The sequence below is a fragment of the Salvelinus sp. IW2-2015 genome, linkage group LG13, assembly GCF_002910315.2.
Source record: "Salvelinus sp. IW2-2015 linkage group LG13, ASM291031v2, whole genome shotgun sequence".
Classification (NCBI taxonomy): domain Eukaryota; kingdom Metazoa; phylum Chordata; class Actinopteri; order Salmoniformes; family Salmonidae; genus Salvelinus; species Salvelinus sp. IW2-2015.
Window position 1 is genome coordinate 34,445,404 of NC_036853.1, and position 15,018 is coordinate 34,460,421.

Here is a 15,018-nt window from a genome sequence, read left to right on the forward strand (position 1 = left end):
GCCCGTCAGAGGAGCCATGAGAGCCAGAGCGTCAGAGAGTGAGCAGCAGAGCCGAGTCAGAGAGCCATGAGCAGCCAGAGCGTCAGAGAGCCATGAGCAGCCAGAGCGTCAGAGAGCTATGAGCGCAGAGCCTTGTTGAGCCAGCCCGTGAAGCGTCCAGAGCCGTCAGCCTGCCATGAGCGTCCAGAGCGTCAGCTGCCCTGGTCAGACTGCCATGAGCGTCAGAGCGCAGCCTGCATGAGCGTCAGAGCCGTCAGCTGCATGAGCGTCCAGAGCGTCAGCTGCCATGAGCGTCCAGAGCAGTAGCGCATGAGTGTCCCAGCCAGAAGCGTAGTATTCAGAACTGCCCTCAGTCCAGAGCTGTCTTCTGTCCGGAGCTGCCCTTCAGTCCGGAGTTGCCCTCTATCCTGAGTACCTCTTTTTCATGAGCTCCTCTCTCTCCTAAGCTATCCCTATGTCCTGAGCTACCTTGTTTCCAGAGCTGTCCTTGATTCTGTGGTGTGCCCTAAATTTAGGTGGGGTTATTTGGAGGGTGGTCTTGTGGGGAGGCTAGGGAAGCGGGGATTGTTTTGGTGGGGTGGGAACCACGCCCGGAGCCTAAGCCACCACCGTGGTAAGATGCCCACCCAGACCCTCCCCTGGACTTTTGGTGATGCGTTCGGAGTACGCATCTTGAGGGGGGGTTATGTCACGTTCCTGACCTGTTTTCTGTTTAGTTTTGTGTGTTAGTTGGTCAGGACGTGAGTTTGGGTGGGCATTCTATGTTATCTGTTTCTATGTTGGTTTAGGGTTGCCTGGTATGGCTCTTAATTAGAGGCAGGTGTTTTGCGTTCCTCTGATTAAGAGTCATATTTAGGTAGGCGTTGTCACAGTGTTTGTTTGTGGGTGATTGTCTTCCGTGTCTGTGTAATTGTTTGCACCATACGGGACTGTGTACGGTTTGTTCGGTTTGTGTAGTCTAATGTCCTATTTCGTGCGTTCTTCTTGTTTTATGTGAGTAGTCGTATAGGTCTGTCTACACCGTTTGTTGTTTTGTTAGTTTAGTTAAGTTCGTGTTTTCGTTTAATAAATATGTGTTCAAACTCCACTGCGCCTTGGTTCGATCAATACTCCTCCTTTTCGGTAGAAGAGGAGGAGGAGCCGTTACAAGAATGATTTATTCAGCTGTTATTTCTTTCATCACATTCCCACTGGTCAGAAGTTTACATACGCTCAATTAGTATTTGGTAGCATTGCTTTAAATTGTTTAACTTGGGTCAAAGGTTTCGGGTAGCCTTCCACAAGCTTCCACAATAAGTTGGGTGAAGTTTGGCCCATTCCTTCTGACAGAGCTGTTTAACTGAGTCAGGTTTGTAGGCCTCCTTGCTCGCACAGGCTTTTTCAGTTTTGCCCACACATGTTCTATAGGATTGAGGTCGGGGCTTTGTGATGGCCACTCCAATACCTTGACTTTGTGGTCCTTAAGCATTTTTGCCACAACTTTGGAAGTATGCTTGGGGTCATTGTCCATTTGGAAGACCCATTTGCGACCAAGCTTTAACTTCTTGACTGATGTCTTGAGATGTTGCTTCAATATATCCACATAATTTCCCTCATGATGCCATCTATTTTGTGAAGTGCACCAGTCCCTCCTGCAACAAAGCACCCCCACAACATGATGCTGCCACCCCCGTGCTTCACGGTTGGGATGGTGTTCTTCGGGTTGCAAGCATCCCGCTTTTTCCCCCAAACATAACGATGGTCATTATGGCCAAACATGATTTGATTTTTGTTTCACCAGACCAGAAGACTTTTCTCCAAAAGTACGATCTTTGTCCCCATGTGCAGTTGCCAACCGTAGTCTGGCTTTTTTATGGTGGTTTTGGAGCGGTGTCTTCTTCCTTGCTGAGCGGCCTTTCAGGTTATGTCGATATAGGACTTGTGGATATCGATACTTTTTTACCTGTATCCTCCAGCATCTTCACAGGGTCCTTTGCTGTTGTTCTGGGATTGATTTGCACTTTTCGCACCAAATAACGTTAATCTCTAGGAGACAGATTGCATCTCCTTCCTGAGCGGTATGACGGCTGCGTGGTCCCATGGTGTTTATACTTGTGTACTATTGTTTGTACAGATGAAGGTGGTTCCTTCAGGCGTTTGGAAATTGCTCCCAAGGATGAACCAGACTTGTGGAAGTCTTAAAAAAAGAATCTAAGATCTTGGCTGATTTCTTTAGAATTTCTCATGATGTCACGCAAAGAGGCACATGAGTTTGAAGGTATGCTTTGAAATACATCCACAGGTACACCTCCAATTGACTCAAATTATGTCAATTAGCCTATCAGAAGCTTCTAAAGCCATGACATAATTTTCTGGAATTTTCCAAGCTGTTTAAAGGCACAGTCAACTCAGTGTATGTAAACTTCTGACCCACTAGAATTGTGATACAGTGAGTTTTAAGTGAAATAATCTGTCTGTAAACAATTGTTGGAAAAATGACTGGTGCCATGCACAAAGTAGATCTCCTAACCGACTTGCCAAAACTAGTTTGTTAACAAGAAATCTGTGGAGTGGTTGAAAAACTATTTTTAATGACTCCAACCTATGTGTATGTAAACTTCCGACTTTCAACTGTATATACACACCAGATATACGCACGCACACACGTCCTGGAGTAGTAAGTGGTGTGTGGACAATGTCTCTAAATCATCCCCTGCTTCTGTTTCTCACTCTCCATACCTCTCTCCATCTCCACAGAGTTCTGGCTTCTCTGCCCAGGACCAGAAGATAGCCAACATGTTTGAGTTGTCTGTCCCTTTCAGAGAGCAGCACTACCTGGCTGGTCTGGTGCTGACTGAACTGGCTGTCATCCTGGACCCAGAGGGCGAAGCGTCAGTAATCGTAAACTGTGTTACTGTTTGTGTGTGATAGGGAGACCGAGAGGTTATGTAATTTGCCTCCTTTGTCGCTCTGTCATTCTCGAGGCAGACTCCTCCTTACTGTGGCCACATGGACCTCATGTTTCTCTCGGTCATTCTGTACTGTCTGAAGGTCTAGAGGGGTACTGTGTGTGATGCTATTTGAGAAAGTGTCTCTCCTTTGACCTATACTGTGTGTCTTTGTCATTCTCGACCCTCTCAAGGCTAAGAGGCAGTACAATGTGTGAGTGAGTGACTTTTAATAAGCGGGGTTATCGTTCATCTGACGTATACAATGAGTGTTGAAAATATTAAGAACGTTTTCCTAATATTGAGCTGCACCGCCCCCTTTGCCCTCAGAACAGCTTAAATTTCTTCAGGGCATGGACTCTACAGGTTGTCGAAAGCGTTCCACAGGGAGGCTGGCCCATGTTGACTCCAATGCTTCCCAAAGTTGTCAAGTTGGCTGGATGTCCTTTGGGTGGTGGACCATTCTTGATACACACGGGAAACTGTTGAGCGTGAAAAACCCAGCAGCGTTGCAGTTCTTGACACAAACCTACAAAAATTACAATGTGAACATCTGCCCCATATAGTGTCTGTTTAAAAGCCCAGCTAATGATGGTATTGGACTTTTTCCATATAGCCTATGCATGGTCCATATTATCAGGTATGCTATTAGCAGTAAGCGTTATCACTTGTAGCCCAACTGATGTAGCATAGTGGCTATAAATAAATAGGCTGAAGCATGGGGTAGCCTATTTGCATTTACCCTATTGGGCTAATCATTAGCTAGATCCCAAATGTGATCTTTTAACAAGTTAGCATCGTATTGATGATTTTTATGTTCCAAAAAACTTGCATGAACACATTGAATGTAATGTAGGCCTACCTGTTAGGGTAACTTGGGGTAAACCACCACCTGGTGTATCACTGTGTGTACTTCTTACAGAAACCCCTTCTCACCGAAACCACCATGTCACCCCCCCTCAAACAAATCAAATCAAACTTTATTTGTCACATGCGCTGAATACAACAAGTGTAGACCTTACCATGAAATGCTTACTTACAAGCAGTTCAAGAAGAATTAAGAAAATATTCACCAAATAAACTAAAGTAAAAAATTATTAAAAGTAACACATTAACGAGGCTATATACATATATACCAAGTCAGTGTGCAGGGGTACAGGTTAGTTGAGGTAAATTGTAAATGTAATTAGGGGTGGAATGACTGCATAGATAATAAACAGCGAGTAGGAGCAGTGTACAAAACAAATGTGGGGGGAGGGTGGTGTCAATGTAAATAGTCCGGTGGCCATTTCATTAATTGTTCAGCAGTCTTATGGCTTGGGGGTAGAAGCTGTTAAGGGACCACTTGCCGTGCGGTAGCAGAGAAAACAGTCAAATCAAATCAAATTTTATTTGTCACATACACATGGTTAGCAGATGTTAATGCGAGTGTAGCGAAATGCTTGTGCTTCTAGTTCCGACAATGCAGTAATAACCAACAAGTAATCTAACCTAACAATTCCACAACTACTACCTTATACACACACACAAGTGTAAAGGGATAAAGAATATGTACATAAAGATATATGAATGAGTGGTGGTACAGAACGGCATGGCAAGATGCAGTAGATGGTATAGAGTACGGTATATACATATGAGATGAGTACTGTAGGTATGTAAACATAAAGTGGCATAGTTTAAAGTGGCTAGTGATACATGTATTACATAAAGATGGCAAGATGCAGTAGATGATATAGAGTACAGTATATACATTACATATGAGATGAGTAATGTAGGGTATGGAAACATTATAATTAAGTGGCATTGTTTAAAGTGGCTAGTGATACATTTTTCCATCATTTCCATCAATTCCCATTATTAAAGTGGCTGGAGTTGAGTCAGTATGTTGGCAGCGGCCACAAATGTTAGTGGTGGCTGTTTTAACAGTCTGATGGCCTTGAGATAGAAGCTGTTTTTCAGTTCTCGCGTCCCTGCTTTGATGCACCTGTACTGACCTCGCCTTCTGAGATAGCGGGGTGAACAGGCAGTGCTCGGGTGTGTTGTCCTTGATGATCTTTATGGCCTTCCTGTGACATCGGGTGGTGTAGGTGTCCTGGAGGGCAGGTAGTTTGCCCCCGGTGATGCGTTGTGCAGACCTCACTACCCTCTGGAGAGCCTTACGGTTTGGCCGGAGCAGTTGCCGTACCAGGCGGTGATACAGCCTGACAGGATGCTCTCGATTGTGCATCTGTAGAAGTTTTGTGAGTGCTTTGGTGACAAGCCGAATTTCTTCAGCCTCCTGAGGTTGAAGAGGCGCTGCTGCGCCTTCTTCACAACGCTGTATGTGTGGGTGGACCAATTCAGTTTGTCCGTGATGTGTACACCGAGGAACTTAAAACTTTCCACCCTCCACTACTGTCCCGTCGATGTGGATAGGGGGTGCTCCCTCTGCTGTTTCCTGAAGTCCACAATCATCTCCTTTGTTTTGTTGAGTGTGAGGTTATTTTCCTGACACCACACTCCGAGGCCCTCACCTCTCCCTGTAGGCCGTCTCGTCGTTGTTGGTAATCAAGCCTACCACTGTAGTGTCGTCCGCAAACTTGATGATTGAGTTGGAGGCGTGCATGGCCACGCAGTCGTGGTGAACAGGGAGTACAGGAGAGGGCTCAGAACGCACCCTTGTGGCCCCAGTGTTGAGGATCAGCGGGTGGAGATGTTGTTACCTACCCTCAACACCTGGGGCGGCCCGTCAGGAAGTCCAGGACCCAGTTGCACAGGGCGGGTCGAGACCCAGGGTCTCGAGCTTGATGACGAGTTTGGAGGGTACTATGGTGTTAAATGCTGAGCTGTAGTCGATGAACAGCATTCTCACATAGGTATTCCTCTTGTCCAGATGGGTTAGGGCAGTGTGCAGGTTGTTGCGATTGCGTCGTCTGTGGACCTATTGTGTCGGTAAGCAAATTGGAGTGGGTCTAGGGCACATATGTCAGAGTCAAGGCCCTGGAAGGTTTTTACGGCCCCTGGGATGATCTTGATTTATTATTAGAACCGGCCCGCAGACCGCAGCAAGCCGGCAGCCCGCAGATCTTTTACACGCACCAATACTACATTTCCCACAATGCAACGGTGACGCACCGAGCAGTAGGCTGCTTCATTTCAATATTTATTGGCACAGCAGTCGTCAGCATCACAGTAAAATTAACTTTCAGATACCATCAAAAATGGCAAAACGGAAGGTGGACACTGAGAACCGGGGTTTCAAACAAGGGGGGATCGGAGTATATGTTCACGGAGGTAGCTGGAAAACCTGTGTGTCTTCTGTGTGGAGAAAGTGTGGCGGTACTGAAAGAGTAATCTGAGACGACATATGAAACGAAACACGCGGACAAAAACAAGAATATGGACATGGAACAAAGGCTACAAAAGGCAGAGGAATTAAAACGAGGCCTCAAATCTCGACAGCTCTGTTCAAAAAAGCCAAATCACAAGCCAGGCTGCTGTCAAGGCCATTTTATTTTGGCAGAAGAGATCGCTAAATCAGCCCGGCCATTTACGGAGGGGATTCATCAAAAACTGCATGATTAAAGTTTGTGACGAAGTTTGCCCAGAAAAAAGGCAAATCTTTTTAAATGTGAGTCTGAGCAGAAACACCATTGCCGAGAGAGTAGACCAGTTGTCCATCAATCTAAAGAGCAGCTTGTGAAAAAGGAATATATTTGTTAGGTTTTCAGTAGGTTCAATTAGGTTCACTAGACTATATGCGTCATTAAAAATTTTTCAATGAACATTCGAACAGTCCGGCCCTCGGCTTGTAGCTAAATTTTTTATTTGGCCCTCCGTCCATTTGACTTTGACACCCCTGGTCTAGGGTGTCAGGTAGGGTGGAGGTGATATGGTCCTTGACTAGTCTCTCAAAGCACTTCATGATGACGGAAGTGAGTGCTACGGGGCGGTAGTCGTTTAGCTCAGTTACCTTAGCTTTCTTGGGAACAGGAACACTGGTGGCCCTCTTGAAGCATGTGGGAACAGCAGACTGGCATAAGGATTGATTGAATATGTCCTTAAACACACCAGCCAGCTGGTCTGCGCATGCTCTGAGGACGCGGCTGGGAATGCCGTCTGGGCCTGCAGCCTTGCGAGGGTTAACACGTTTAAATGTTTTACTCACCTCGGCTGCAGTGAAGGAGAGCCCGCAGGTTTTGGTAGCGGGCCGTGTCAGTGGCACTGTATTTTCCTCAAAGCGAGCAAAAAAGTTATTTAGTCTGTCTGGGAGCAAGACATCCTGGTCCGCGACGGGGCTGGTTTTCTTTTTGTAATCCGTGATTGACTGTAGACCCTGCCACATACCTCTTGTGTCTGAGCTGTTGAATTGCGACTCTACTTTATCTCTATACTGGGACTTAGTTTGTTTGATTGCCTTGCGGAGGGAATAGCTACACTGTTTGTATTCGGTCATGTTTCCGGTCACCTTGCCCTGGTGGTTCGCGCTTTCAGTTTCAGGCGAATGCTGCCATCAATCCACGGTTTCTGGTTTGGGAATGTTTTAATCGTTGCTGTGGGTACGACATCGTCAATGCACTTYCTAATGAACTCGCTCACCGAATCAGCATATTCGTCAATGTTGTTGTTGGACGCAATGCGGAACATATCCCAATCCACGTGATCGAAGCAGTCTTGAAGCGTGGAATCAGATTGGTCGGACCAGCGTTGAACAGACCTGAGCTCGGGAGCTTGCCGTTTTAGTTTCTGTTTGTAGGCTGGAAGCAACAAAATGGAGTCGTGGTCAGCTTTTCCGAAAGGAGGGCGGGGGAGGGCCTTATATGCGTCGCGGAAGTTAGTATAACAATGATCCAAGGTTTTACCAGCCCTGGTAGCACAATTGATATGCTGATAGAATTTAGGGAGTTTTGTTTTCAGATTAGCCTTGTTAAAATCCCCAGCTCCGATGAATGCAGCCTCAGGGTGTGTGGTTTCCAGTTTACAAAGAGTCAGATAAAGTTCGTTCAGGGCCATCGATGTGTCTGCTTGGGGGGGAATAAATACGGCTGTGATTATAATCGAAGAGAATTCCCTTGGTAGATAATGCGGTCGACATTTGATTGTGAGGAATTCTAAATCTGGTGAACAGAATGACTTGAGTTCCTGTATGTTGTTATGATCACACCACGTCTCGTTGATCATAAGGCATACACCGCCGCCCCTCTTCTTACCAGAATGATGTTTGTTTCTGTCGGCGCGATGCRTGAAGAAACCAGCTGGCTGCACCGACTCCGTAGCGTCTCTCGAGTGAGCCATGTTTCCGTGAAGCAAAGAACGTTACAATCCCTGATGTCTCTCTGGAATGTTACCCGTGCTCGGATATCATTCGACTTGGGTGACTGGAGTCTCTGACAATTTTATGGGTTTTCCTCTGACACTGCCTATTATAGAGGTCCTGGATGGCAGGAAGCTTGGCTCCACTGATGTACTGGGCCGTACGCAGTACCCTATGTAGCGCCTGCTCTCGATGGTGCAGCTGTATAACTTTTTTAGCACCTGGAGACCCATGCCAAATCTTTTCAGTCTCCTGAGGGGGAAAAGGTTTTGTTGTGCCCTCTTCACAACTGTCTTGGTATGTATGGACCATGGTAGTTTGTCGGTGATGTGGACACCAAGGAACTTGAAACTCTTGACCCGGTCCATTTACAGCCCCGTCGATGTTGATGGGGGCTTGTTCGGCCCACCTTTAACTGTAGTCCACGATCAGCTCCTTTGTCTTGCTCACATTGAGTGAGAGGTTGTTGTCCTGGCACCACACTGCCAGTTCTCTGACCACCTCTCTATTGGCTGTCTCATTGTCGTCAGTGAACGTAATGATGGTGTTGGAGTCGTGTTTGGTCACGCAATCGTGGGTGAACACGGAATATTCATCCTAAAAGTGCATCGACGACGTCGTCCCAACAGTGGAGTACAGGAGGGGACTAAGTACACACCCCTGAGGGTCCCCAGTGTTGAGGATCAGCGTGGCAGACGTGTTGTTGCCTACCCTTACCACCTGGGGAGGCCTGTTTAGGAAGTCCGAGATCCAGTTGCAGAGGGAGGTGTTTAGTCCCATGGTCCTTAGCTTGTGATGAGCTTCGTGGGCACTATGGTGTTAAACACTGAGCTGTAGTCAATGAGCAGCATTCTCACATAAGTGTTCCTTTTGTCCATGTGGGAAAGGGCAGTGTGGAGTGCGATTGAGATTGCGTCATCTGTGGATCTGTTGGGGCGGTATGCATATTGGAGTGGGTCTAAGGTATCCAGGATGATGCTGTTGATGTGAGCCATGACCAGTCTTTCAAAGCACTTCATGGCTACCGACGTGAGTGCCACGGGGTGGTTATCATTTAGGCAGGTTACCTTCGCTTCCTTCGGCACAGGGACTATGGGGGTCTGCTTGAAACATGTAGGTATTACAGACTCGGTCAGGGAGAGGTTGAAAATGTCAGTGAAGACACTTGCCAGTTGGTCTGCGCATGCTTTGAGTACACGTCCTGGTATTTCATCTGGCCCCGCGGCTTTGTGAATTTTGACCTGTTTAAAGGTCTCATTCACATTGGCTACCGAGAGCGTTATCACATACTCTTCCAGAACAGCTGGTGCTCTCGTGCATGCTTCAGTGTTGCTTGTCTCGAAGCGAGCATAAAAGGCATTTAGCTCATCTGGTAGGCTCGTGTCACTGGGCAGCTTGCGTCTGGGTTTCCCTTTTGTAGTCTGTAATAGTTTTCAAGCCCTGCCACATCCGACGAGCGTCAGAGCCGGTCTAGTAGGATTCGATCTTAATCCGCTTTGCTTGTTTGGTAGTTCTTATGAGGGCATAGCAGGATTTCTTATAAGCGTCCAGATTAATGTCCGGCTCCTTGAAAACGGCAGCTCTAGCCTTTAGCTCTATGCGGATGTTGCCTGTAATCCATGGCTTTTGGTTGGGATATGTACGTACAGTCACTGTGGGGACGACGTCGTCGATGCACTTATTGATGAAGCCGATGACTGAGGTGGTATACTCCTCGATGCCATTGGATGAATTCGGACATGCTTAACACCTCGGCCGTCCTACAATCTAAGCTAGATGCCCTCAATCTCACACAAATTATCAAGGAACCTACCGTGCACAACCCTAAATCTGTAACCATGGCCCCCTTCTTAGATATCATTCTGACCAACTTGCCCTCTAAATACACCTCTGCTGTCTTCAATCAGGATCTCAGCAATCACTGCCTCATTGCCTGCGACCACCCCTCATCACTGTCAAACGCTCCCTAAAACACTTCAGCGAGCAGGACTTTCTAACCGACCTGGCCCGGTTATCCTGGAAGGATATTAACCTCATCCTGTAAGTAGAGGATGCCTGGTTGCTCTTAAAAAGTGCTTTCCTCTCCATCTTAAACAAGAATGCCCCATTCAAAAAATGTAGAACTAAGAACAAATATAGCCCCTGTTTCACCCCAGACTTGACTGCCCTTGACCAGCATAAAAACATACTGTTGCGTTCTGCATTAGCATCGAATAGCACCAACGATATGCAACTCTTCGGGGAAGTCAGGAACCAATATACTCATTCAGTTAGGAAGGAGGAGGTGAGGGCTCTCGGAGTGTGGTGCCAGGAAAATAACCTCTCACTCAACGTCAACAAAACAAAGGAGATGATCGTGGACTTCAAGAAACAGCGGAGGGAGCACCCCCTCATCCACATCGACGGGACAGTAGTACAGTAGTACACCACGCTGTATGTGTGGGTGGCCCATTTCAGTTTGTCCGTGATGTATACACCGAGGAACTTCAAACTTTGGGGCTATTCGATGCTAATGCAATAACAGTTAGATATTACTGCATTGTCGGAACTAGAAGCCAAGCATTTCGCTACACTCGCATTAACATCTGCTAACCATGTGTGACCAGTAACATTTGATACCCCAAAAAGTTTTTGGGTCAAGAATGACAAAACAATTGTTTAAAATTAGCATCAGCTAGAAACGCTATAATGCAATGCATCAGGAAATTGTTTGGTCAATGTGTTTGGACTTGTTCCTGTCCAAATACACCAAAAAAACAACCTCTGCCTTTCTCCCTCCCTAACCTAAAGGATGTTTGGCTTACATAAGAAGGTGATCAGTGTGGTCCATAACCTGCTGTCCAGCCATGACTCCGACCCCCGCTACGCTGACCCTGAGGTCAAGGCCCGTGTCGCCATGCTCTACCTGCCACTCATCGGCATCGTCATGGAAACGCTGCCCCAGCTGCACGACTTCACAGGTGGGTCTAAATTCTACATTTAGCCTTCCGTGTCCCAAACTTTCAGGAGGATTCTGAGTCTGTAGATATGTGGAGTTTATCCATACTTGAATGGCTGTGTGATTAGATAAAATGACTATCAGGTGGCTTTAGAAATCTTTGGGCATCCCACTGGTTCTGGTGCTGCTCAGGAAAAGCACATTAAACAATGTCTGCAACTCTGATGTGCTACTCCCGACTCATTTTGTTTTGTGCTTGTTGATCCTGATTGGTTTCTCTTCTCTCCCCCCTCATTTCTGTAGAGTCCCATATCCAGTGGGGCCGCCCTGGGGGAGCTCAGGGGTCCGCAGATGGTGCCGGGGGGGATGAGTCTGTAGAGGACGGCAACAGCATGATCAGTCAGACTGTTGCCATGGCGATAGCGGGGACCTCATCTCCGATGTCCCGTCCCAGCAGCTTCCTGCTCAACCCACAGGCAACTACAATTCCTGTTCCCTCTATCCCTTCCTCACTTATTCCCTCTGTCTTTGCTTCTGGAGTCTCTTTTTCTCCTTCTGTTAAGCTCCCCCTTTCTACCTCTACTTTCATAACTCTCTGTTTTGCTCACCTTTTTTCCCTTGGTCTCTTCCCATCTCTCTCTCTCTCCAGGCCAGTCGTCCGCACGCCACCTTCTCAGCAGAGTCCAGTCGCAGTCTGTTGATCTGTCTGCTGTGGGTTCTGAAGAATGCAGATGAGTGTGTACTACAGAAGTGGTTCACTGACCTGTCTGTCTCCCAGCTCAACCGTCTGCTGGACATGCTCTACCTCTGTGTCTCCTGCTTTGAGTACAAGGTAACGTCACAGCTGGAGCACAGAAAAAGCATGTGCGTGTTGTAGATCTATTGTAGTGTCGTGTCTTTGGCTATGCCGGATTAAGTGATATGACATGCTATTCTATAAAATCCTTTCTCTGTAATTAATATTACCTGATTAAGCTAATCATGTAACTGTAATTAACTGGAAAGTCGGGGCACCACGAAATAATGTTTATAGAGCTGTTATCTTCCGAATAAACTCTTAAAGACCTAGTAATATTTTACATCAATAGCAGTCATTATTAATCGTCACCTTATTTCAGTCTCATCTGAAAGTTGTACATTCTCTTCACGAACCCTGGCTAACAAATTCAATCAGCAATACAAACTTTGGTTTAATTATTTATTTACTAAATACCTAAATAATCACACCGAATTACATATACACAGAATGCTAATTATGTCATACAGAAAACGTCCCTGGTGGACGGAGCCGACATGACGGCTGGTTACACAAAGGAAAGGGGGTTGGGTTTGAGTGAAAGTGGGAAGACTGAGGAACTAAGGGAGAAGCTATGCTATCGTAAATACAGTATCTTATACATTCTAAATTACCGCCCATTTGGAAAATGAAAATGCAATAAATATTTACTCTGAGCTGCGCTTCGGTAGGTTGGTCGTAGATGCTGGCCGTGTTGCCCAACAGAGATCTCCCTGTTCTTGGAAGAATGTCTCTGGTGGTAAACTGGATACGTTGTAGTATCGTCGTTGTGTGTTAGACTGGATCCGTCGTCCGTCCTTTCCTAGCCAACGTTTACAGCGGCCGCTGCTAACTCAACGGCTAGGAGGTATCACTTCTGTAGTGAATAAGAGTTCAAAGTTCATACCATTCGCAACCAAAGCTCACGCTGAGGTTGGCTTAGTTCTGTAGTTGACATGTTAGTCCTTTTAACGTGGGACCGTCGTCCTCACGTCCTCGGAACAGGAGGTTACATTTTCGTCAAGGGCTTTATATAGTGGTAGGAGAGAGGGCATGTTTCATAGTTTACAACCAATGTCTCTTCACATCGGGTGGGCACTGAGTGAGCAGAGATTTACCCTTATGAAAACCCAATTCTCTCATTTGGAAGCTAAAATTCCATTTAAACTTTTCACAAATAGTTTCATATTTAAACAATTAAATTGCACAACAATTCCATGTGAATTTGATAAGTATAATGTGTAGACTTTCCAGGATACAGTTTATGTCATCCTATCATTAATAAGAATGTCTCAGATGACAACCGAACTGACATGATATTCATTAAGTACCAACGCATATTTTCAACTGGTTGGATTACCGAAATATGGTTCCTTTCTCCCACATCTTTTGATGTTCCCCGACTCTCTATGTATAACAAAGGCTTTTCAAGAGTCCTTCAGTAGAGTCAAGAGAGGAAAGGGAGAAAGGATTTTGGGGGTAATAACCTTCCCACGGGCCAACGTCATGACAGTAGTAATGCCTCAATTCTGTAGAAGCACGTCAAGTGTATTGCCTAACTTGACAGTCCATTATTTCGTGCCTGGATAAGACTGGGTGGAAAGAAACTTATTTCAAAAGGTGCTATGAATTTGTACTTCCCAGGCGCTTATAAGTTGGTTTTCAAATCGGTATATGTACAGTTGAAGTTGGAAGTTTACATACACCTTAGCCAAATATATTTAAGTTCAGTTTTTCACAATTCCTGACATTAATCCAGTAAAAATTCCCTGTCTTAGATCATTTAGGAACACTCTTTTATTTTAAGAATGTGAAATGTCAGAATACTAGTAGAATGAGTTATTCAGCTTTTATTTCTTTCATCACATTCCCAGTGGGTCAGAAGTTTACATACACTCACTTAGTATTTGGTAGCATTGCCTTTAAATTGTTTAACTTGGGTCAAACGTGGGTGAATGTTGGCCCATTCCTCCTGACAGAGCTGGTGTAACTGAGTCAGGTTTGTAGGCCTCCTTGCTCGCACACGCTTTTTCAGTTCTGCCCACAAATTTTCTATAGGATTGAGGTCAGGGCTTTGTGAAGGCCACTCCAATACCTTGACTTTGTTGTCCTTAAGCCATTTTGCCACAACTTTGGAAGTATGCTTGGGGTCATTGTCCATTTGGAAGACCCATTTGCGACCAAGCTTTAACTTCCTGACTGATGTCTTGAGATGTTGCTTCAATATATCCACATAATTTTCCCTCATGATGCCATCTATTTTGTGAAGTGCACCAGTCCCTCCTGCAGCAAAGCACTCCCACCACATGATGCTGCCACCCTCGTGCTTCACGGTTGGGATGGTGTTCTTCGGCTTGCAAGCCTCCCCCTTTTTCCTCCAAACATAATGATGGTCATTATGGCCAAACAGTTTGATTTTTGTTTCATCAGATCAGAGGACATTTCTCCAAAAAGTACAATCTTTGTCCCCATGTGCAGTTGCAAACTGTAGTCTGTCTTTTTTATGGCGGTTTTGGAGCAGTCGCTTCTTCCTTGCTGAGCGGCCTTTCAGGTTATGTCAATATAGGACTCGTTTTACTGAGGATATAGATACTTTTGTACCTGTTTCCTCCAGCATCTTCACAAGGTCCTTTGCTGTTGTTCTGGGATTGATTTGCACTTTTCGCACCAAAGTACGTTAATCTCTAGGAGACAGATTGCATCTCCTTCCTGAGCGGTATGGCGGCTGCGTGGTCCCATGGTGTTTATACTTGCGTACTATTGTTTGTACAGATGAACGTGGTACCTTCAGGCGTTTGGAAATTGTCCCCAAGGATGAACCAGACTTGTGGAGGTCTACGATTTTTTTTCTGAGGTCTTGGCTGGTTTCTTTTGATTTTCCCATGATGTTAAGCAAAGAGGCACTGAGTTTTAAGGTAGGACGTGAAATACATCCACAGGTACACCTCCAATTGACTCAAATTATGTCAATTAGCCTGTCAGAAGCTTCTATGAGCTTCTAGCCATGACATAACTTTCTGGAATTTTCCAAGCTGTTTAAAGGCACAGTCAACTTAGTGTATGTAAACTTCTGACCCACTGGAAT

General features: G+C 45.8%; 1 protein-coding gene across 10 annotated transcripts in view; it reads left to right on the forward strand.

Annotated features, from left to right (window-relative positions):
* Positions 1-15,018, forward strand: part of LOC111971371 (dedicator of cytokinesis protein 7) — a 117,241-nt gene that overhangs the window by 88,289 nt on the left and 13,934 nt on the right. For all 10 annotated transcript variants that reach the window (XM_070446239.1, XM_070446240.1, XM_070446241.1 and 7 more), the window contains 4 exons: positions 2,737-2,870; positions 11,011-11,180; positions 11,462-11,634; positions 11,808-11,990. In XM_070446239.1, coding sequence (XP_070302340.1) covers positions 2,737-2,870; positions 11,011-11,180; positions 11,462-11,634; positions 11,808-11,990 — 660 coding nt within the window. The remainder of the gene's footprint in view (positions 1-2,736; positions 2,871-11,010; positions 11,181-11,461; positions 11,635-11,807; positions 11,991-15,018) is intronic.